The sequence below is a fragment of the Anser brachyrhynchus genome, assembly GCF_964034855.1.
Source record: "Anser brachyrhynchus genome assembly, chromosome: 2".
Lineage (NCBI taxonomy): Eukaryota > Metazoa > Chordata > Aves > Anseriformes > Anatidae > Anser > Anser brachyrhynchus.
In genome coordinates this window covers 48,333,961-48,357,750 of record NC_137695.1, presented here as the reverse complement: position 1 = coordinate 48,357,750, position 23,790 = coordinate 48,333,961, and the positions used below count along the sequence as shown (strand labels likewise).

General features: G+C 41.3%; 1 protein-coding gene and 1 long non-coding RNA gene across 4 annotated transcripts in view; both read right to left on the bottom strand.

The window, feature by feature from the left end:
• RECK (reversion inducing cysteine rich protein with kazal motifs) overlaps nucleotides 1-22,950 on the bottom strand; it is a 59,827-nt gene extending 36,877 nt beyond the window's left edge. For 2 of the 3 annotated variants that reach the window (XM_080579193.1, XM_080579194.1), the window contains exons 1-5: nucleotides 22,695-22,950; nucleotides 19,523-19,581; nucleotides 12,758-12,832; nucleotides 9,823-9,859; nucleotides 3,960-4,045 (exon numbers count right to left, since the gene is read on the bottom strand). In XM_080579193.1, coding sequence (XP_080435319.1) covers nucleotides 3,960-4,045; nucleotides 9,823-9,859; nucleotides 12,758-12,832; nucleotides 19,523-19,581; nucleotides 22,695-22,935 — 498 coding nt within the window. In that variant the 5' untranslated portion in view covers nucleotides 22,936-22,950. Of the gene's footprint in view, nucleotides 1-3,959; nucleotides 4,046-9,822; nucleotides 9,860-12,757; nucleotides 12,833-18,992; nucleotides 19,138-19,522; nucleotides 19,582-22,694 lie in introns of all 3 variants that reach the window. The other variant, XM_080579195.1, reaches the window with a different exon arrangement.
• Nucleotides 14,613-18,984, bottom strand: LOC308189303. Its single transcript, XR_013946269.1, has 2 exons — nucleotides 18,169-18,984; nucleotides 14,613-15,786 (listed from the first exon to the last, which is right to left on the bottom strand). It is a non-coding gene; the product is annotated as an uncharacterized lncRNA (long non-coding RNA).
• Nucleotides 22,951-23,790: the final 840 nt, after the last annotated feature.

Below are 23,790 nucleotides of genomic sequence, written 5' to 3'. Positions count from 1 at the left end.
CGTGGCAAGGTTTTGGTAGCAGGGGGCCATAGGGGTGGCTTCTGTGAGAAGAATCTAGAAGCTGCCCCATGTTAGGTAAGGGCCCCACTGCTGACCAGAGCCGAGCCAATAAGTGATGTTGTTTGCGCCTCTGTAAGAGCATATTTAAGATGGAAAAAACCGCTGCACCACCCAGCAGCTGGGCGAGTGAGAGGAGTGAGAAACAGCCTTGCAGGCGCCAAGGTCAGTGAAGAAGGAGGGGAAGAGGTGCTCCAGGTGCCAGAGCAGAAGTCCCCTGGGGCCTGTGGTGAGGACCATGGTGAAGCAGGCTGTCCCCCTGCAGCCCATGGAGTACCACGGTGGAGCAGGGTTCCACGCTGCAGCCCATGGAGGAGACCACGGTGGAGCAGGTGGACCTGCACCAACGGAGGCTGCGGCTTGTGGAAGACCCCTGCTGGAGCAGATTCTGGGCTGGACCTGTAGCCTGTGGAGAGGAGACCATGCAGGAGCAGGTGACCTGGCAGGAGCTGCTGCATGTGAGGGACCCAGGCTGGAGCAGTTTGCTCCTGGGGGATGGACCCCGTGGTACGGACCCATATCTGGAGCAGTTCTTGAAGAGCTGCTGCCTGTGGGCAGCCCACGCCGGATCAGTTCACCAAGGACTGCATCCCATGGGAGGGACCCCACAGCACAGGGGACGAGAGTGACCGAGAAGGAGTGGCAGAGAAGCGCTACAGACTGACCATAACCCCCGTTCCCCCGTGCCGCTCTTGGGGAGGAGGTGGAAGAGGGTGGATGGGGGGGAAGGTGCATTTAGTTTCTTTCCTTTGTTTCTCGCTTCTCTAGCTTGTTAGTAATAGGTAACAAATCTTACTGTCTCCCTGTGCTGAGTCTGTTTTGCCCATCACCATAATTACTGCGCGATCTCCCTGTCCTTATCTCAACCCTTGAGCCCTTTTCATCATATTTTCTCCCCATTCCTCTCTGAGGAGGGGAAGTGAGAGAGCAGTTGTGGTGGAGCTCGGCCGCCCACCCGAGTAAAACCACCACAATCATAACCAAAGCAAAGATACCTTTGGAACCGCTATAGATGTAGTTAGTAAATTACTACTACAAAGCAACAAAATAGAGCATAGCAGCAGCAATCACACACCAAATGTTTGCAAACCAAAACTAGAGTGGATTAGCTCCATTTCCCAAGTGACATGTTAGGACATGGCTGGAATAGTGTTGCACCCAAAGTTCAGGACACATTTGAAGAAATGGCAGCCTCCAGGGCTGCCAGGAGGGCCATGGCAGCCAGGAGGGCCAACCGTACCCTGGGGTGCATCAAGCACGGCATTGCTAGTCAGTCGAAGGAAGTGATTGTCCCACTCTACACTGCGCTGGTGCGGCCTCACCTCGAGTACTGTGTGCAGTTCTGGGCACCACAGTACAAAAAGGATGTAAAGCTGCTGGAGAGCGTCCAGAGGAGGGCTACAAAGAAGGTGAAGGGCCTAGAGGGGAAGACACATGAGGAGCGGCTGAGGTCACTGGGCCTGTTCAGCCTGAAAAAGAGAAGGCTGAGGGGAGACCTCATCATGGTCTACAGTTTCCTCATGAGGGGGAGTAGAGGGGCAGGCACCAATCTATTCTCTTTAGTGACCAGTGATAGGACCTGAGGGAATGGAGTCAAGCTGTGGCAGGGGAGGTTTAGGCTAGACATCAGGAAGAGGTTCTTCACTGAGAGCGTTGTCGCACACTGGAACAGGCTCCCCAGGGATGTAGTCACAGCACCGAGCCTGTCAGAGTTTAAGAAGCGTTTGGACTGTGCTCTTAGTCACATGGTCTAAAATTCTGGGTAGACCTGTGTGGTGCCAGGAGTTGGACTCAATGATCCTTATGGGTCCCTTCCAACTCGGGATATTCTATGATTCTATGACTCAAGTACATAATTGGCACCAACTCGGAAGGACATACGGTTCTCTCCCTGGTAGAACAATAGAACCGTATCTGAAATGTTTTATGAACAGATAGGCCAAACCTATTGTGTTTAGTTAAATAGATGGAAGTTTAGAAACTTTGTAAATCTGGTGCTACCTTACTCACTTATTAATTAGCCTTATCTGTAAGACCATACATAATTGCATCCCAGGACATGGAAGAAGGGCAAGATAACCCAGGCTTGGTTTCTGAAAAGAACAGGTGAGAAACTCATGGTATGCCCATGTCCTTGGACATGTAAATGACTCTTCTTAGTATGCATGTCTAAGTTGAAATAATAAGATAAGAAAGAAGCAGATGACCTGAGCATGTGCAAGAATTGAGTTCAACCAGCAAACATAGCGAGGAAGGCTACCGACAACCACCAGAAACCCCCGAAAGACCAGTGGAAACAAACACACACACATCAGGGACATTTACATACTTTTATGAGTTCCAGGAAATAGTATGAATATACTGATTATTTATCAGATATCTAATAAATACGTATAATAAATATGTATGTTTTGATTGTATGTTACTCCTGTAGCTTGAATAATTCAGTGCACACACTAGGTGAAGTGATCCCCTGTGCATCCGGTGCTGCAATTAAAGAATGCCTGCTTTCTAAAACTCCAAATTGAGTCTTAGAGAGTTTCTTTGACTGACTTTTACAGTAACATACTAACACAGGACAGGTCAGACAGAAGCTTCCTTAAGTATTCTAATAGCGAGAGAGTGTTCGGGCAGCATCTTCCCCTCTAATCCCTCGCTCTCTGCCAAGCGATTGCAGAGCACTGACTAAGAGGTGAGGAAAAAACACTAATGTTAACAAAGCCAGGTGTCTACCCAAACAATCATTTATGTTTTCATAGAATACCCAAGCTGGAAGGGTCCCACAAGGATCATCAAGTCCAACCCCTGGGTCCACCAAAAAAAAATAATCTGCCAGATCAGATGTCTGAGAGCATCATCCAAACACGTCTTGAACTCCGCCAGGCTCAGTGCTGAGACCACTGCCCTGGGGAGCCTGTCCGTGTGCCTGACCACACTCTCAGTGAAGAACCTTTTCCTGATACCCAGCCTGAACCTTATGTTTATAAGGTCAAGTACCCTTGGATGGTTGGACTCCAGACAACCATCTGAATGTCAACAAAGTAAGTACCCATGCTCGTAAGAGAGACTGACTCCTTCATTAGCTTGTTAACTGCCATGTTTGGCACTATGGAGAGATTGCTCTTGGTGGAGTCTAGGAACATCACATACAGCATTATCTAAGCTCAGAAGCGGGGGGTTCGAAACAATCACAGACTGTGCTTTTAGTCAAAAGGCACGTTCTTTTAGTTAGGATGAACTTCCTAGTCATACCTCCCAAATCTTAAATGTTAATTTTACCACCACACGGCAGCATCACAGTTGGTAACGTTTACAAGGTTCTAATGTTTAGTATTTTACACTAATAGAGAGCCAGTCAAATCTGCTGACCCTGATGAAATCTCACTGGAGTAGAAAGACACTCAAGAATCTCATGTGCTTCTTACATATCTGAAGTAAAAACCAGGCAGACTCTATTTGACTTCAGTACTCTTACAGAACAGGAATCACATTTAATTACATTAAGCTTTTCCCCCTACTTCTATTGCTTTGTTCGGGCTTTTCTTTGTACCCTGGCTTGCCCATCTTGTAAAAGTTTTTCAGTATTTTCAGGATGGCTAAAACCTCCTTTGTGGAGCTACAGCAGACTTCAGCTTTTACTTTTTTTATTGAAAACTGACTCTAACCATGTAAATTCTCTTTTGGTTCTTGAAACTTTGTGGCTGACATCTATCACCAGTAGTACTTCCTGGGAAGTTTCTTGTATTTTGCAATTTTAAAAAAAGAGTTTGTGTGATAATCTAATTTTGAAAGAGTTTGTGTGATAATCTAATTTTGATGTTAAAAATGCCTGAAGATCACACACAGGGTGAATTCAGAGTTATTTGACATTAACCATGGAGAAAACAATTAGAAAGCCTTACCTGTTTACATGCTTGCCGACATTCCACAGCAATAGCTAGCTCACAGCAACCTAAACCAACCCAACCATCAGACTTCTTCAGAACTCCTTTAAAAATAAAATTACAGTACATATTACAGTAGTAAAAGATCCTGTGCCATCATTTTTCCTTCCCTACCCATGACTATGTTACTTTTCAAATATGATACTCATGTTCTTGTTTAAAAAGCCAAGTTACATATTACATTTTATTAGAATTTATTAAGTCATTACAAACCAAATTTAAGCAAGACAAGAAAAATAAGTCCGTGCCTTAATAAATGTAGAACTTGACAATTAAGTACCTTCTATACACCGAATTTAAAGGTGTTTTATCCAAACCATTTTATATGCTCACTGAAAATATCACAGTTTGATAATTTTACTTATGCAATGTGAAGTGTAAGCTAACAGAAACCAATAGGAAAAAAAAAGTTAAAAACAACATTGTCTCAGACACATCCTTTTACTGGCTTCAATAGCACTATAGTTTTTATTAATAAACATAACATGACACACATACATTGTATCCTTTATGTAGAAATAAGAAGTAGGAGGTAAAAGAATCAGCTGCTTAATTAAAAAAAAAAAAGTTCCTAAGCCCAGTAGAAATGCCTTCTTAGAAAAGTCAAATGGGATGTCCAGCTTTGAAAAGAAGAGACAGAGCTGGGTGTAATAAACCATTGAGCTTAAATTTAAATGCTAAGAAAATATTGGGAAAAAGAGTCATCAAAAATCATTGCAAGCAATGGAAAACAATCACCAGTAGGTATGTATTGTGAACAAAATTGCTTTAACAAAAAACACTTGGCTGGCTCTGCAAACACAGCTGGCATAGAAATGGATTTGTCTTTTGCTTTACCAGTATCAGTCTCATGACATTCTGATAAATTAAGAAAATACATTAATATTAAATTTATAAAGAAGCAGCAAAATCCTCAGCTAAGTGAGCATATTTTCCAGCAAATTGAAATATCAACTTTTTTAAAATGCAAATTAACACATTAATGCTTGACATAGTAGGTGGAAGGTACAGAGAGGCAAAGGTGAAGAACAACTTTTGGATGAAGCCTGCTTGAAGTGCAGCTTGACTACAGTCAGCCTGAAGTAGCGCTGTATCATCTGAATAGGCCAGACCTTCTGGAAGCACTGTAGACCAGTGACACAATGATCTTTTTGAAGATTGTCCAAATCCTCTTTACCTCTGCTCAGAGTCTTGGCTCACCTTTCCAATTCAACCTAGTTGAAAGCAGCAGGGAAGGCCATTAACAACCGCAAATTCAGCTCACCTTCCACTTCCACAAGCAGGGTAAGGAATTTGTTTTTCAGAGATCGAGCATCTTTCTGAAAGTGTTTAAAAACTGTTGTTGTAGATACATCAACAGCTTGTAAACAAAGCTGAAAAATTCTGAGTTGATGAACTGTTTTAAACTAATTCCAAGTCACACAAATATATTTAACTACACATCTACAGGTAATTGCCAAAACAGGTACTCACTACGTTCTATTTTAGGCCTAAAAATTGCACTTGTTTCTGCACAACTTTTGTAAGTTGAGCTACACATAAACTCCGTTTGGTGAAAACTGTAATAGTCAGTAGCATATTTATTAGTAATATTGACATTTTAAGTTTATTTCTAAAGATTCTTTTAAGGTAAAAGAAAACTAAGAAACGTTAAATATCATGTGCAATCAATATGAGAACAAGATTTCCAGAAATCTGTTCCAATAACCAGCTATATCCAGGTGAAACATGATATCCATCTGTATAGCTTTATTGAAGCCTCCACAAGGGTACTGAAGTCAGAAACAGTTGAAGAAGGCTGCACAAAAGTGACAAATTGGAATGCAATCTCTGATACACATTTTGTAATGAGATAATCAAGAAACAGGATCACAGTGGTCCCCAAGAAACAGAAAAGGAGAACAAAAGAGCTGGAAAAAGAAGAAACCGAGGAACAAGTATGCTTATTTGCATGTGTCAAGAAGTGTACAAGAAAGCCCAAGTCAGAATTTTGATTCCTCTGATGAAGTCTTCTACAGTCTGCTTACAGAAAGTGATAAAACTTAAAAGCAGAACACAGTTAACATCTAGAATTATAGGTTCCTGGTCTCCCCCCACCCTCTCAACTGGAGCCTCTCAATCACCCTTTCTAAGTAGCTTCTTCAATAACATAATGTGTGCATGGTGGCAAAGAACCTTTCATTTCCTAGACAGGTTCCAAAAAATAATTCACATAGTGTAGGCCTACTAGTTTTAATAAACAAACATCGACAGACTCGTGGTTTTTAAAAAGAATTTCTCCATTAAATCACTGATTAGTATTCACCTTCTTTTTGTATCACAGAATACTTAAATTCCTTAATATCTAATCTTAAGTATTTAGAGATTTATAGGAGGCTTATAGCACAGCATTGACGAGGACAATAAAACATGACTTAACAATACTGTTTTGTGAGGATGAGCCATACAAGAAAGTTTATAAACCACTATCACAATCAGTTTAAGGATGCAGGAAAAAAAAATGTGAAAAGGAATGATAGCTCAAGTGGTAGCTGTAAGAATATTAACATTTTAAGGTAACTATCACGATGAAGTTTCTGGTAAATCATACAATTTCAAAATGTTAACAGAAATCAGTAACATCAAGCAGAAAAGAACGGGAAGAGGAGAAAAGACAATCTATGAGAATACACTAAGGGTATCTCAAGCAGCAAATTATAAGGCAGAGTCCCAAACTATCTATATACTGTGGTATGACAGGATGCCGTTTAAACCCATATGTAAAACAGGTTTTCATCTACATTGTTAGCTAAACAGCTAAGCATTTCATACAGAAAGAAAATAACTATTGAAGTCATTTGTTTATCTGGTCAATTTTCCACAATTGTGTGGTAACAGCAACATTGAGATAGCTGTATCATCACTGTGCATGTGCATGCATCTGTGCGTAAAAACATATTGTGGATGCTGTATTATGAAATAATCAGAGATGACGATCCAGTCAAAACTCATTTCGTGGCTGTGCTGTAAACTTTATCATGAAATATTTTCTGTATTGAAAGTAGTCAAACAGCAGAAAAATCATAGAGAAAACCACAGAATTATTGAGGTTGGAAGGGATCTCTGACGATTGCTTAGTCTAACTACCTTGCTAATAGCAAGCTCAGTAAGAGCAAACTGCCCAAGACCATGTCCAATAAGGTTTTGAATACCTCCACAGCTGGAGACTCTACAACCTCTCTGGGCATCCTCTTCCACTGTTTAATCTTCCTTAGAGCAAAGTTTTTTCTTATGTTTATTTGGAAGTTACCATTGTTCAATCTGTCCTCACTGACTCTTGTCCTGTCACTGAGATACCTGGTAACAGTGAGATGAGTAGATTTCCACCTTCTTTACACCCTACGATCCGGTAAGTGTACATATTGATAAGATCTGCCCTCAACTTACTCTTCTCGAAAAGGATAAACAATCCCAGCTCTCAGCCTGTCCTCGTATCATGTTCCAATCCCAGTAATGTTCCAGTCCTTTAATCATCTTACATGGACACCTTGAAGGAGCTTTTTGCTGGACTTGTTCCAGTCTATTCTTGTCTTTCTTGTATGAAGATGCCCAGAACGGGACACAGAATTCCCAGTGTGGTCTCATCAATACTGAAAAGGGGACAAGAAATCACTTTCTTTGATCTGCTGGCAACGTTCTTCCTAATGCAGCCCAGGTGCTGTTGGTCTTCTTTGCTACAAGAGCAGATCACTGGTGCGTGTTCTACCTGTTGTCCACTATGACCCTGAGGCACTTTTCTACAAAGCTGCTTTCTAGCTGGTCAGCTCCCAGTGTGCTGTGGAGCATGGGGGTCTTCCCCAGCTGCAGGACTTCACACTTTTTCCCCCATGATGTTCCTGTTTGCCAGCTTTCTCTGGTTTGTCAACATCTCTCTGAATGACAGCATAAATAACTGGCTTATCAACCACTCCTCCCAGTTTTGTATCATCTGCAAACATGTGCAGGTTGCATTCTGTCCCACCATTAGTGAAAACATTAATAACAGGACTAGAACCAGCACTGACCCCTAGGGTACTGGCCTCCAACTGGACTTTGTGCCACTGATCACAAACCTTTGAGCCCAGCAGTTCAGCCAGTTTTCAATCTACCTCCACTGTCCACTTACCTAGTACATGCCTCAACAGTTTGCCTATGAAAACGTTATAAAAAAAAAAAAAAGATTTACATCACCATTGAAGTAGTTTTCTTTCATAAATGAGAAGATAATAAAATCCTACCACAAAGACACTGAGAGGCCTCACACCAATTCAGAAAGCTCAGGAAGACAATTTGGGAGTGGTTCATTAACAAAGACTCCCAATGCTTTTTTGCTTGCTTACACAAACCTAAATTTCAAACCAAAATGTGCATTGCTCAGTTACAGTAAATCCATTACCACTCATTTGTGTGTGGCTATTAAGCTTCAGTGAAGAATGGGTTTTATAGAAGCACAGAATCATCGAATATCCTGAGTTGGAAGGGACCCACGAGGATCACTGAGCCCAACTCCTGGCTCCACTCAGGACCACCCAAAAAATCAGACCATATGTCTGAAAGCATTGGCCGAACACTTCTTGAACTCTGTCAGACTCGGTGCTGTGACCACTACCCTGGGGAGCCTGTCCCAGTGCCTGACCACCCTCTCAGTGAAGAACCTTTTCCTGATATCCAGTCTGAGCTTCCCGTCACAACTTCATGCTGTTCTCTTGGGTCCTATTGCTGGTCACCAGGAAGAAGAGATCAGTGCCTGCCCCTCTACTCCCCTCATGAGGAAGATGTAGGCCATAATGAGGTCTTCCCTCATCTTTCTCTAAGCTGAACAAACCAAGTGATTTCAGCCACTCCTCATACATCTTTCCCTCTAGATCCTTCACCGTCTTTGTTGCCCTTCTTTGGGCACTCTGTAATAGTTTTATATCCTTCTTGTATCGTGGTGCCCAAAACTCCAAGTACTCAAGGTAAGGCCACAGCAGCAGCAGCTCAAAATTTATCTGATTTTAGGTGAGATAAAATTACCATAACTCCAAAAGATATTACAGATTTTACTAGTTTTACTTACACCTAAGAAAGCAAATGTCTCTTAATGCAGTAGAATCAAGTTTGCCTTTGAAATAGTGGCAGAAATCTGAGTAGATGTAAAATTACTACATTCTCCTCTTTACTCACTGCCACTTCAACCCATAGCATGCTCATTTCACTCAGTCTTCTAGAAATGACACATGATACAAGAATACTAGTTAAGAACAAGTTCATCTGGTTTTGGTCTCTCCTTTTAACATAACAGTCCTGTCTCAAAACTTATTCTTTAACCTTATAAATCTGCCTGCACCAAGCATTCTGGTTCTTGTTCTTAGCCTCCACATTTCTTAAATTATGTTTGTCTGGTTTTCACTTTTTCTCCCCATTACTCAGTTTTTTTCTACATGATACCGCAGCTAGAACAAAGTTGCAACAATCCATGATTTTATAAATCAGGTTAAGGTATACTGAAACTAAAAATAATAAAAAGCCTTTAAAGGAAAGAAACTCTGATATTTCTTGGATACATCACAGAAACACACACATTTAATCATACAAAACATATTCAATGTTTTCTAACTAGGAAAAGAAAAGAAGTGTTAGAACAAAAAGATGCAGAGGTAACCCAGTGTACATTAGAAGAAACTAGAACCAAAATACAGTTTATAATGGAAACATAATGAAAGTTAAATTATCATAACATCTATGGATGCAGGTGGTAGACACTGAAACATACATTTGGTGAAAAAACAACACAATCCAATGGTAAACTAGTATTTCTTACCTGGCAGTGAAGAATTTATACAACCCCACACTTCTCCCTGAAAAGTGAAATGCAAATAAACAAAAGTAAGTCTACAAAATAAAAAAGTTTCTGACAAAAAAAAAAAATAGTATTTTCAGTTTTAAGAGTTCTTCCAACCTACGTACCATTTGCTTTGACAAGAAGATTGCCATGTCCAGAACATATAATCAATAGCAGCATTTTTGTAGGTGTAGACCATACTTTGCTTACCTCACCTATGCTAGGTAGTCAACTTTTTCCACCAGTATTCCAGTATTTACAGTATCAAGTAGCAACTGTTTAGACAAAGAGAAAGATTTATCTTGAACCAAGACCTGTTGAGAAGCTTGTTACCCTATCACTCCTTTCCACCATTTATTTTAAACAACAAGACCAAGCCATACGCAAAATTAAACAAAGAGGTTTTAAGGTTCCCCAGAGATAGACAGCTTCAGGGAAAGTTGGATCTGCTGGGTTTCTCCTCACCCCGAAGCATTTCTGGTCCTGCTAAATGACCTAAGTGGCTGATGGTATCAAGCATAAGAATTATGTAAATACATATTTTTTTTTTGGTGGGGTGGGGAGAGGGCAGGAAAAAATCAGATGGTGAAGAGCTTACCAAAGAGTTCTTGCCCCATCTCCCTCATTACTGGTATTACCAAGACTACTCAGCTAAAATAATGACTGTGGGGGATTATTTTTATTTTATTTATTTTTTTTTTTACAGTGGGGTTAGTATAAAGAACTCAGGTCAGATGCTGGTGTGCCACAGGTTGTTCTGTTATCTACCCAATAAAACTTAAAAATGTCCTGGAAGATGGAGGTTTAGGCAGCAGAGGAAGGATTCAATCTAAGTTAAGAATTTTAGTTCCCATGTCAAAAACAACTACGTGTTACAATGGGTGTGCTGTGTTAGAAGGCTGACAGAACTAAAAGCTATGTTAGATGGTCAGTGTCCTATAACTGGAGTCTTACAACATGATTGTTAATATCGTAGTTAAAAAAGATGAGTACAAACAACTCTTCAAGGATTACATGTATTTCAGTATAGTCTAACTGAATTCAACTTTTTTGAGCAAGCACTTGGAGAACCTTAATTAGACGAAATTAGAGGAAAATTATTCAGTCAAAGAAGACAAGAGACAGGTCTTAAGGGGCTTTAAATGAACTGATGTTAAACATGTTCTTCAAGAGAAAAGGAAAAATTCAATTCAACCATACGAACAGCAAGCTCTGTTGTCACGCAATGACTCTGTCACCACAGGAATCACTGACTTTCCAAAGTTAAAATTGATCTGTATCTAATCACCTAAAACTGTCCTCCTCTGTATTTCTGGGAGCTTCCCACCTAAGAGTAGAGTCAAAGTCAGCTCAAAAGAAGAAGGTAACGATCTGCCACTTCTACTAGTTATACTCTATTGGTTCAATTGATTTCCTTTATTTCATGAGAAGATGGTCTTCTCTTGTTTTGGCAATCAGTGCGCTACTTAATACCCGGCAAAACCCCTTCTATCATATTAACTGAAAGAACAATGTCAGTGCTCTATAAAACAGACCAACTGATTAAATTCATAGCCTATCCACTCTTCGGTGGATTGTCACTACAACACCCTTCCAAAAAAGTGGGGTGGTATCTGAAAAGAGCAAACTGTTAACTTAATGTAATATTTAACTATTTTATATCTAGATGTTTTTAAAAATGTTAAAAAATATTATCAGTGCAGCAATATTAAGATACACACTAAACAGCAAACTTGCCATTTATAGAGACGGTATTGTTAGTTGAAAAAAATTGTATCAATCATTTTCCCCCTTTCAGATACTCTCCAGTGCTGTCCCCTAAAAATCTATTAAACAGATAAATCCTATTCTTCCTATCAGGGGATAAACAATGAAGAAAAAGAGTACCAAAACAAATTCTATACACTACTTTAATAGGCTTTCCTGCCACAAGTTTTACTCATACCATCAGCTGTCTATAACTTACCAAGACCTTACAGCTGATGATCCACAGAAAGCAAACCTTTAAAAAAATACTTTTGACACACAGGAGGAAAGGATCTATAAGCAAACATTCTTGCAAAGTAGCCTGCAAAATGCTACGCACAGATTTACTACTACACATTGCCCATTTGGGCTGGGTATGTGCTTCTAACTAGATGGATTTTTCTCACAGTCAACAATCTATCCATCTGATCTTTTTTAGAAAGGTCTGATTTCTTTCTTGCAATTTTTGTTACTTCCAAACAAAAACAAACATGTTGACATGTTTAAGTTACCAAGAGGGAAGAATTAAGAATTAACTATTCCAGAATTAAGAATATAAATGCTAGTGTTTGTCTAATCCTCAATTAGATCATCACCAATATAGGGAACAAATTATTTTTCATTCCTTTTTTGAGAATATATTAGGATATATATCACTTCTAGGAAACTGTAATCTTCCTTATTCAACAAGAGCATTACTTCAGCTTGTCAAAAATGCCCATAAACCATTCAGAGCAGCTATAAAGGTATTCCATGCGTTAGTCCACCTGCCAGCTTTGTCTCATACACAAGCTGGAACACACAATCCAATTTAAGTCACTGCTATTAACTTCCAAGTGACAGTCACTCAGCACAAATTTTTACACTATAAATCAGATTTTCATTGGATTTCACAGCTTACATGACCACCAAGTAGTGTAACATTTAAGAGCTTTATAAAGAAATCCTACTTTGAGGATCTAACTGCAGTTCAAGAAAATTTCTAGCCCTTAAAACAAGGAAGAAAACATTTGAAGACACACATACAGGCTATATCAGCTCAAAACTCAGAAAGTAACAAAATAACTCTACAAGTTAAATTCGAAATTTAGCTTTTGTAATCAAAACTTTGTTAATATAAGATTAATGTTTTGTTTGTTGTTTTAAATTAAAAACTAGCAAGCCTTACCATTGATTCTGGACAATACTCAGGTGCTCGCTGCAGTAAATGCTTCAAACGGGAATCACTCTTAGAAGATAATATCTGTTAGAAACAACACATAGAAAGATATAATCACATATTGAACAGTTATTTCAATTCACTTCTTCCTTTTTAGTTTCATTACTGTCTACTTGTTGACAACTTCTGCTAACAGTTAACACATAAACAATGTAAAGTTAAGATTTTTTTTTTATATATATTTATAGTCTTCCAAATATGTTGCACTTTTTGCAAAGGAAGGACTTATTTTTTAGAAGTGATTGAGAATTTTGTCCTCAAACTCTTCTCTCCAGAAGTTTCTATTGAATAGGCAGTGTGAAAAACAACTTCTGTTCCACGTATCAAAATATTACACAGCTCTATTTACTTAACTAATCTTCTGCTAAATACTATATGACCTCAGGCAATTAAACTCCTTCCAGGAAAAAAATAAATTGTTATGGAATACAAAAAGTAAAATTAACAGGAGGAATGAATAGTTGAGCAAGATCAAGTTAAGCAGCACTTAAGCAAATGGATCATCTAGAAGTTCATGGAACTGGACGAGATGCCAATGAAGATGCTGAAAAGCTGGCCACTATAATTGCAAAGCAGCCTGCTATCATTTTTGAACAATTGTGGTGGTTGGACAAGGCTCACAATTATTGAAAAAAGGCAAACGATGTATCCATTGGAAAAGTAAGGGCAATCCAGGGAATTACAGACTGCTCAGCCTATCCCCACCTCTCAAGACGACTACGGAACAAATTCTCCTGAAAGCCATGTCAGAGCACCTGAAGAACAAGAAGGTGACTGAGAATAGTCAGCAAAGGCACACCAAGTGCAAATTTAGCCTGAGAGCTTCCTCTAAGAAAAAGACTGAATCAGTAGGAAAAAAAAAAAGTGGAGAACAATGTATGTTGTTTACCCTGACATTAACAAGGCTTTTGCATGGTCTCCCATAGTATTTTTAGAGCCAAATTAGCGAAACATGGATGAGATAGGTGAACTATAAGGTGGGCGGCAAACTGTCTGCACAATAGGTCTCAAAGATTGGCAGTCTGCTGTTCAACACCTAAGTGAACTCTTTATACCACTTTCAAGTGGTAATAAAACAGGATTCACACCAATACTGTTTAATAGCTTTACCAGTGTCAGAAAGAATCCTCAGCAAGTACACAAATAGTCCTGAACTGGGAACTGTCAACTGCAGGGTGGAGCTGCTACTGAGATGGGCTGATAAGAAACACAAGCATCTTTCCTTGCTGAATTTCATAGAGTTCTTGCTGGTCAATTCCTTCCACTAGTCCAGGTCACACTGGATATTAGGTAGTACTGCCTTTGAGATTATCAGTTCTTCTTCCCAGTTTGGTATCACCTGAAAACTCAACAAGAGTCAATCTGTTGCTTCCTCCAGGTCATTAATAAAGATGTTAAACAGGACAAGTCCTAGCATAGACCCCCTTTGGTCTTACTGGCCTTCTTATTGGCCTGCAGGTAAAATATGACCCATTTAAACTTCTATCATCTTAGCCCAATCATCTAAACAATTTTTTACTCAACTACCTTTCCATCATCAAAGCCATCATATCCAAAAATGGATGGAAATATACTGAGGGAGAAAGTGTTGAAAGCCTGAAAGTCATTGTAAATGACATTCACTTCTTTCCTCTCATCCAGAAATCCAGCTATTTTATTATCAATAGCAAGCAAGTTTGACAGGCATGACTTACCCTTCACATGCCCAAAAACGTGTTTCAGGAGGACTCTGTCCATGATCTTCCCAGAGATTTAAGAGAAGATTACTAGTTTCCTGGACTGCAAACAGTCCTTTGGCTTTTTCTTTTTCCTTTTTTTCCTTCCATATTTTTTTCCTTCTGGAGTGAGGGCAGTGGAGAAGATGGGAACATTGTTTGCCTTTCTCCAGTCACCAGGGTCATCTCCTGTTCCACAACCTTTCAAATATGATAGAGTGTACATAACCTTGCTGTGACACCAGCCAGCTCTCATGACACTCTCAGATGTAATCCATCTTGTCCCACGGACTAGTATGGGTCAAATTTTCCCTCAAGCAATTCCTGATTCAACCCTTACTCAATCCTGGCAGTACTCCACCTTGAATCCCCTCCCTATGCATAGGGGACTCAGATCTTATTGACAAACTCAGGAAAGATGACATTCAGTACTTCTGCCTTACCTGTGTTTGCTGACACTAAATTGCCCTAAATAAGCTGTATTCAATAAGTCACATTTTACTTTGTTCAGCCTTTAACTACTGCCATAGCAGGTAGGACTTTTCTTGCACTTGGTAACTTTTGCAAATCTCAATTCCAGCTGAGCTTTCCTAATATCGCCCTGACGTGCCTGGGCAAAGTTTCTCAGTTCTTCCTTTATAACCTTTCCCTGCTTCCACATTACTTCTACATTTTATGTACTACCTTTCTGTATTGCAGCTCTGTCTTGACTTTACTGTTTAGCCAAGCCAGCCTCCTGAAACATTTATTTGTTTTCCTGAGGACTGAGATGGACTGCTCTTATGCCTGAAGGAGGATAAAACCTCTGGACTGGTACATAGATGAATGCTGCCAGGAACTGTATCATCATGAAACTTCCCAGAAATAAGCTTAGGAAAAAAAGTTAATTAAATAAAGACAGGCCCACTTATTCCTTGATACAACATCCAAAAGACTGAATCAAATAATCACTAAATGAAGGGATACTAAAACTAAGTTTTTAATAATATTTTTCAAGAATTTAATATATTTTTTTAAGAATTGAAAAAATACATGTTTGAATCATGTTAGTTTTAGAAAAGTCAAGCAAATCTGTAACCGCCATAATGAGAAAAATGCTTACAGAAAATGTCTGTTAAAACACTCACAGAAAAAAATGCCTGCCAGTCTGGGAACTGCTAGCTTGGGAACAAGGCATGTAAATCAAGAATGTTCTTAAGAAACACAGGTGGCCTCTTTGAAGTACAGCTGGGTACCTAAAAACTTGAAACATCCTGAAGATATCTACAATCAATAAGGGCAAAGACAAGGAACTGTAATGACAACTTATTTGGAAAGGAGAAAAACAGTCCAGAAAACTACAAAAACATAAGTAGGAATCAGCAACAGTTATTGACTTTGTTAGCTGAAGGAACCGAAAAATTGCCTGGGAAAAGTTAAATTTTGTCTGAGAGGAAAGGAAACATCATCTCAGGTGAAAACCTGAAATTAGCAGCATCTCTTGGCTGCTCTAAGTGGCATCATCCTACTCCCTCGTAGGTCTCTGAGATATAGAAGTGACTTGCTTCCAACTGAAAACAAAGCTTGTCTTTGACAACTTCCTGCGCATGAACTTTTACTACAGGACTTAGACAGATTTCTCCTTTGCTGGAGACACTTGGCTGACTCCAAACTCAGTGACACTGACCATTTCTGAAGCAAAACTTGTCCATTTTCAATTGGCTCCACTTTTGGGAATGGTCTGACAAATGCTTGGTACAGGTAACATAACACAAAATAGTATACATAATTGCATATACCATATATATATATATATATACACATACTTACATGCATATTTGCTACTTTACTAGTGATAAGTTTGTAGTAGCTTGTAATATTAAAATGTATTTGCTGCTACTAACAATTACTGCTACTACTGAATATAAAACACGCTTTCTGGTAACAATTTTGTAATAACTTGATATATACTTGCTTTATTAATCATAAGGATACTTGCTATTGATGATTTGTAGCAATGATCCGTAATGAAGTAATGAAATTTAGGAAATAGTCTCCATGTCCTTGTGTATTATGGAATCCTGTGAACCCACTATTACCTCTTACACGCCCACAGGCAAGGTAACCTTTTAGGCTGTGACACTCAAAGCAGTTGAACTAGTAGTAGTTCGCAGGATTCCTTAGTCTTACCCAAGTCTTTTTTCTTAGCAGGCAGGAAAGTGTCTGTAGTTGCCCTTTATCCACATGAGGCCTCTCTCAATAGTACCACTGGCATCCATGCAAACAAACATCCAACGGATAACAGCCCAAGGACCAAACAAACCTGGAAGTTTTTTCCCTTAAAAACAAACCTCCTGCGACAGCATGCCTAGTCAGGGGATGATTGCCTCTATCCCCTGCAGAAGGGAGTCTCTCTCTTAATGGCACTGTTATCAACCAGTGGGTTAGGCCCAGATGGCTCCCTGATGGAGCTTGTTCCTTCTCACACATACCAAGGCCCCATATCTATTCTCTAAGCACAAATCCAAAGCCAGGCAAAGAAACTTCTTCCTGTCAGTAGCCACAAACTTTCAGTATCCAATAAGCATACCCTCTGGCCATCTTTCTTTCCATTCAATGAATGATTCGGGCTATTGCTCTTGCAGGGTCTCTATGAAGAGCTTGTTTTACTCACATTTATCCACTTTGAGGCAATGCTTTTATCCTCAGCTCCTTCACCTGACAGTTCAGGAAGCGGACCAGAACATGACTTTGACAGCTTAAGCGCTGTAGACTCAAAGCAAGCCACCGGACTTTCCCTGTAGTCCAAGGCTCGCACAGCCATGTTCCGCCTCAAGAGTTCCATCTGTGTCAAGGCCTCTAACACGTCTCGAGTGTTTGGTCCACACAGTACCAGAGATTGTACTGCTGGACATAACCGATACACAGTCTCAAGCGTTACAACTGAACCTCCAGCCGGACCTTCTCCACAAGAAATGTATTAACTCCCAGACTCCTGTCACTGCACCTATAGTTGCTGGCATTTCCTAAGCATTAGTTAAAAATAAAAGTAATGAATACAGGCCTGCCCTGCCCTCCCTGGCAAGCAACTTCAGTATTTTATGACTCAAACTAGCATGTCCAAGAGGAAAGCTTTTTTTTTTTTTTAAATGCATTATCATGTAATGGTGGTACAGTGCAGTGGCACACAAAGTGCAACAACTCCATAAAAATATTTTAGAAAAGGGGTTTGGATGGATGAAAGTAAGGCAAATCACTCAGCCAACTCTGTACCTTTAGAGTCACCACCCCATGTACATAAGCCTTCATCCCACAAATTTTATGTTTAAGACAAGCAAGTAAGTATCAAACCGTAGAATGGTTTGGGGTGAAAGGGACCTTAAAGATCATCTAGTTCCAACGCCCCAGCCATGGGCCGGGACACTTCCCACTAGAACAGGTTGCTCAAAGCCCCATCCAACCTGGCCTTAAACATTTCCAGGGATGGGGCATCCACAACTTCTCTGGGCAACCTGTTCCAAATAACACATTCCAAGATTGATTCAACAAAGACAAAATAGATAAAAGTTACAGAACATGAAAAACATCAGAAAAATAGTAGACAGCCCCTTCAGCTAGTTTGTTAGCCTACATCAAAGGGTCGTTCAGAGTAAGCATACCACCAACCTGATCTAAGACAGCTCTTTATGGAATGAGGGGACGACCCTGCTTTAGACTTGTTATAGGCCTCTCATCACAAAGACTCTGAACATGGTGATCATCTGCATAGACAGATACCATCTGGATAAGCCAAAATCAGAATAACTTAGAAACAATAAAACAAAACAAACAAACAACCACAAAGAAAACCCTACATACTAATTAGAACTGTTATAGCAGAATTGGGATGAAATTTGACAGTGAAAAACTCAAGGCCTTTCATGAAGAGCTAACAGGAATTCACGTGATAAACTGGGAACTTAAGTCAGTGGAACAAAAAAAGAATTCGACAGATTATTCCAAATGCTTTCTCAATGCAGCTGCTAAATCTGCCAACTGGAAACAGCTGCAAGAAGAGTGTTAAACATGTGATAGGCTTTTGCTTATGATACCATCTACAGTTTTGTCTACCTGTATTCAAAGAAAGAAATTTAGTCCTGAAGGGCCGCAAGAATAATTACAGGACTTGAGAGTATATTTTATGCGAAGAGACTCAAGACCCCCTTGTTTGGCCTAGATGGTTTTACTCTATAAATATAACAGGAAGAAAGAAGAGCAATGTAACCTAAAAGTTTTGTTAATATCATCACAAATAAATAGCATCTTAACCATAATCAGGTTCAGTGCTTGAATAGCCTCAAAACATGTAATTAAGAAAGGGGGGCAGGTACAATGCAATGGCACAATTTTAATATAAAACCTGTGTATATGTGTGCTTTATTTATAGAAAATGTCTATGTACACAAATATATACGCATACGCACACAAAGTTGTATAACATATATTTATACCTTTGGATAATAAGTCGTGGAAAAATACTTCCCAAGCTTGGATTTAACATAAATGGCTCTTTGTTATTACCATACGAACAGGGTATGAATAGATTTTTGTGGATTCACAAAGCCTTATATCATAATGAATATCTCAGATGGTTAGCTGAAAAACAACAAGGAAGAAGAAAGTGCAGTACCAACATTTTGTTCTTCGTTTTCAATTCTCCAAAACTTGGAAACATACATGATCCAGAAATTTAGTACCTACACCCCTCTCATTTCATAACGTGCTTATCCATTCTTGACAAAATCCTGACCTCAAATTTGTATCTGTCTCCTCAACTTCAACAGAACCTGCTGAAGAACACATGACAAAAAGGAAGAGGACTACAGTATTAAACACTTATGCTCTCATTTAAATAACAATAATGTTACATTTCATGATTCACACATAGGTAATCATTTACTTAAAATGCTAATCTTGCTACATAATCGGCTAAAGGCATGATTTTAACTCTGAGATAAAACAAATTTTAAAACAAGCTTACCTGTTCACAAACATCACGGCACATTAGGTTGTCCTTTGCATGGTAACAACAAGACAAGCCTGTGGAAAAGTAGGGAAGGGAATAAGGTGTTTAAAAGATTTGAAGCACTTAACTATCACTTCTGAACAGAATTACCCAGTTGATGGCCTATCGGGTCAATGTATCTGATCCACAGATAATATGAGGAATTTTCCTTAAAAATAACAAACAAAACAAGCAAACAAACAAACAGCCATGAGAAATTTTTGTTCCCAAGTTGACATTCATTAGCAGCTTCCACCATGTTTACACTTCGCTTACTGTTTCACTGAAGTGAAAAGCTTTGGTTTACACTTTCATATTCCTGTTACAAAGTCATGGTGTTAGAAACACATGACTAGCATACAACAACTGGATTGCAAGCACATTAACAAAGTGATGGAGAAAACATCTTAGACTCATAATGAAAAAATAACCAGCAAATGAATTGTCAAAAAAAAAAATCCAGAACACCTAACCAGATGTACATAAATGAAAGCTGTACTTAAAAACAGAAATAATGGTCAAAATACTCAATCAAGTTCGTGCTGCTTTGTTTCACTATAAATCTCAGAAAATTTTCATCACATAAATTCACCTTGAGAGTAAATGCTACATCAAAGAACTAAGAATTCAGTTTCCAATCTATGAAGAGAATTCACGTTGGCTTAGGTGCCAACGAATATATTCAACTGTATGTGCCAGTATGATTTGAGTCCATGAATATCCTGGACAACATTCAATTATTTAGTATTTTCTGACCTTTTATCCATTAGTTTGTAGTGGCTGGTAACCCTTCCATTATGAATTAACATACATTAAGGCTAGTCCTTCTGAATCACTTCCACTGCTGAGTTTCAAGTCTTATCAATTATACCAAAGAGCATCACAATGAAATATCAGTATACTAAACCTTATGATCATTTAATTCCTTTTATACAACCCTAATCATGTATACATAGAATCATAGAATGGCTTGGGTTAGAAGGGACCTTAAAGATCATCCAGTTCCAACCCCCCTGCCATGGGCAGGGACACCTCCCACCAGACCAGGCTGCCCAGGGCCTTGTCCAACCTGGTCTTGAACACTTCCAGGGATGGGGCATCCACAATTTCTCTGGGCAACCTGTGCCACTGCCTCACCACCCTCTGAGTGAAGAATTTCCCCCTAACTTCTAATCTAAACCTCCCCTCTTTTAGATTAAAACCATTCCCCCTTGTCCTGTCATTATCTGACAGAGCAAAGAGTTGTTCTCAGTCTTTTTATAAGCCCCCTTTAAGTACTGAAAAGCCACAGTGAGGTCACCCTGGAGCCACCTCTTCTCCAGGCTGAACATCCCCAGCTCTCTCAGCCCTTCATAGCAGAGGTGCTCCAGCCCTCTGAGCATCTTTGCGGCCTTCCTCTGGACCCGCTCTAACAGATCCACGTCCTTCTTGTGCTGGAAGCCCCAGACCTAGACACAGTACTCAAAGTGGGAGGGCAGAGTAGAGGGAAACAATCATCACCCTCAGCCTGCTGGCCACCCCTCTGTTGATGCATCCCAGCACGCAGTTGGCCTTCTGGACTGCAAGTGTGCACTGATGGCTCCTGTCGAGCTTTTGTCCACCAGAACTCCCAAGTCCTTCTCTGCAGGGCTGCTTTCAGTGAGCTCTTCTCCCATCCTGTACTCCTGTTTGGCACTGCCCCAACCCAGGTGCAGCACCTTGCACTTGGACTCCGTTGAACCTCATTAGGTTCACGTGGGCCCACTTCTCAAGCTTGTCCAGGTCCCTTTGGATGGCATCCCTTCCTTCTGGTGTATCAGCTGCACCACTCAGCTTGGTGTCATCTGCAAATCTGAAGGGGGTGCCCTCCATCTCACTGTCTATGTTGTTGATAAAGATATTAAGCAGTACGGGTCCCAGGACAGACCCCTGAGGGATGCCATTCATCATGGGCCTCCACCTGGACATCGAGCCATTGACCACTATTCTCCGAGTGCAACCTTCAAGACAATTCCTTATCCATTGAATGGCCCACCCATCAAATCCATATCTCTCTAATTTGGAGAGCACGATGTCTTGCGGGACTGTGTCAAAGGCCTTACAGAAGTCCAGATAGATGACATTGGTCGGTCTTCCCTTGTCAACTAACGCAGTCACTCCATCATAGAAGGCCACTAGATTGGCCAGGCACGATTTGCCCTTGGTGAAGCCATGCTGGCTGTCTTGGATCATCTAATCAAGCAACGGTATCTTAAATAAGTAGTAAATTTAACTGGCTAAAAGTGATGTGCTTAAGTCAGAAATTTAAGTTATGAGCAATACTCATTCCAAACACAATTCCTGAGCTCTGTCTTTCTGCCTCTAGTTAATCTCTTCTGAAATATCTTACAACTTCTCTCTCTCAGTCAGCCTTTTTCTGTCTCATTCCAACTTTCCTCGATTTTACTAAAAAATCCCCAAGGTTTAAATTCAAGATTTTATTCACATCCAACTACCGTGAACATGAATACACCTCTTTCTTTGATAACTCTGCTACCTCAGCCATCTGAGCAAGTCCATCAAGGAAAAGTTGACTTTTTTCCTAAAAGCGGAAATCGAACCTATAGAGCAACGATACGATACACCCACAAATGCCTTGACAACTGCGGTTTTCTGCGTTCGGCTATTACATTTTTCATATTTTCCACTGGTGTGACAGCACTGCCAATGTGATCTATTTATTAAAATAGATCTATATATGAGTATATATGCTTGTGCTGCCTTATTAATTCCTCTTTTTTTTCTTTTTTTTTTGGTGATACTAGTTTTAGTACAAGGAACTATTTTTTTACCGCTATCCTTCGCCATATCCGATGCCTTTTAAAAACATTTAGCACTTCGCTCAATACCACGCTTTCACTCGGCGAGGAGAGAGAGGGCCGACACCGCGGAGGCGGCGCTGCCCCTTCCTGCCGACCCTCGCCCACCTGCTGCTGCTCCACGCCCGCCGGCGACAGCGGGCACCGGCGATGCCACCCCCCCCCCTCAGTCGCCCGGGGCTCCCGGCAGCCCAACCCCGGCGGCGACCCCGCCGTGCCTGCCCCGCCGACAGCCTCGCCCCTGCGCCATGTTGTCGAACGGGGTCCCGCGGAGCCGCCTCCCTCCCCGCCCTCCGCGCCTCGGTACTCACCGGCCGCCCCGGGGCCGAGCAGCGGTGCCGCCGCCAGGCAGAGCAAGGCCCAGGGCCACGGGGCAGCGGCCGCCGCCTCCATGGCCCGGCCGCGAACGCGCCCCGCAGCGACGCGCCGAGCTCCCGCCCGCTCGGCTCTGACGCCGGCAGCTCCCCCTTCCCCCCGCGCCCGCTGCCGGCCTCCATTGGCTGCGGCTCCCCCGGCCGACCCCGCCCCGCTCCGCCCGGCCGCCGCGGACATTCCGGCGGGCGAGGGCCGCCGCCGCCGCCGCGGGGAGATGCGTCCTGCCCCGCCCCGTGAGGCGGCCGGCTGCTGAGGGAGCGGCTCCTTGGTGCCCCTGTCGTCCCTCGCCGTGCAGCTATTCGAATTGTTGATACGTTTCTGCACGTGATTTTAAAATTCCTGATTGTAAGCCTACCGCATAACATTACGCACCTATACCACGTAGCCGTAGGTACTTGAAATTATCACAGGTATCCAGTTACCTGGTGGGAGAAGTGAAACGAGCAGCACAAAACACGTCACCCAACACGAGAAGAAACAAACTGGGAGGCCGTCCCGCTCACAGCCCACCACAAACTGACAGGTTGGGGCATTGCTGCTCGAACCGGTTGACCCATAATCAATCGGCTTCTGACCACCCGCTCCATGCCAGGCATCTGCTCCGAGTCAAGCCAAAAGCACTCAGGCCGGTGTTTGCACAGCTCAAACCCGCTGCTGGCTGAGGGTGGCTCATGCCCGGGTGAACAGTCACAGACAGGCGAGTTCCCTCAGCCAGCCCAGTGGGCAGCCAGCCTTCCCGCTACCCACGCAGCAGCCACACACCTCTCTTCAGATTGTCGCATACTATAGATTCCACTTTGGGAAAAGAACCTGAAGCGCTCTGTTGGGCTGCATTTTTTTTTCCCCCTCTTCTTTTTATCCTTTCATTCAGACTGTGTTGCTCATCAGTATGTGCTGCAGCCCAAAGTCCAGTATACCTCAGTTATGAGAAGCTCCTATACCTGGCAGCAGGAAGGCAGTATAACCCGCTGAGATTCAGTCCTCAGTGGAGACAAGTTGGAAGCAAGGCTTTGCAACTGTATTTTCTTTTCT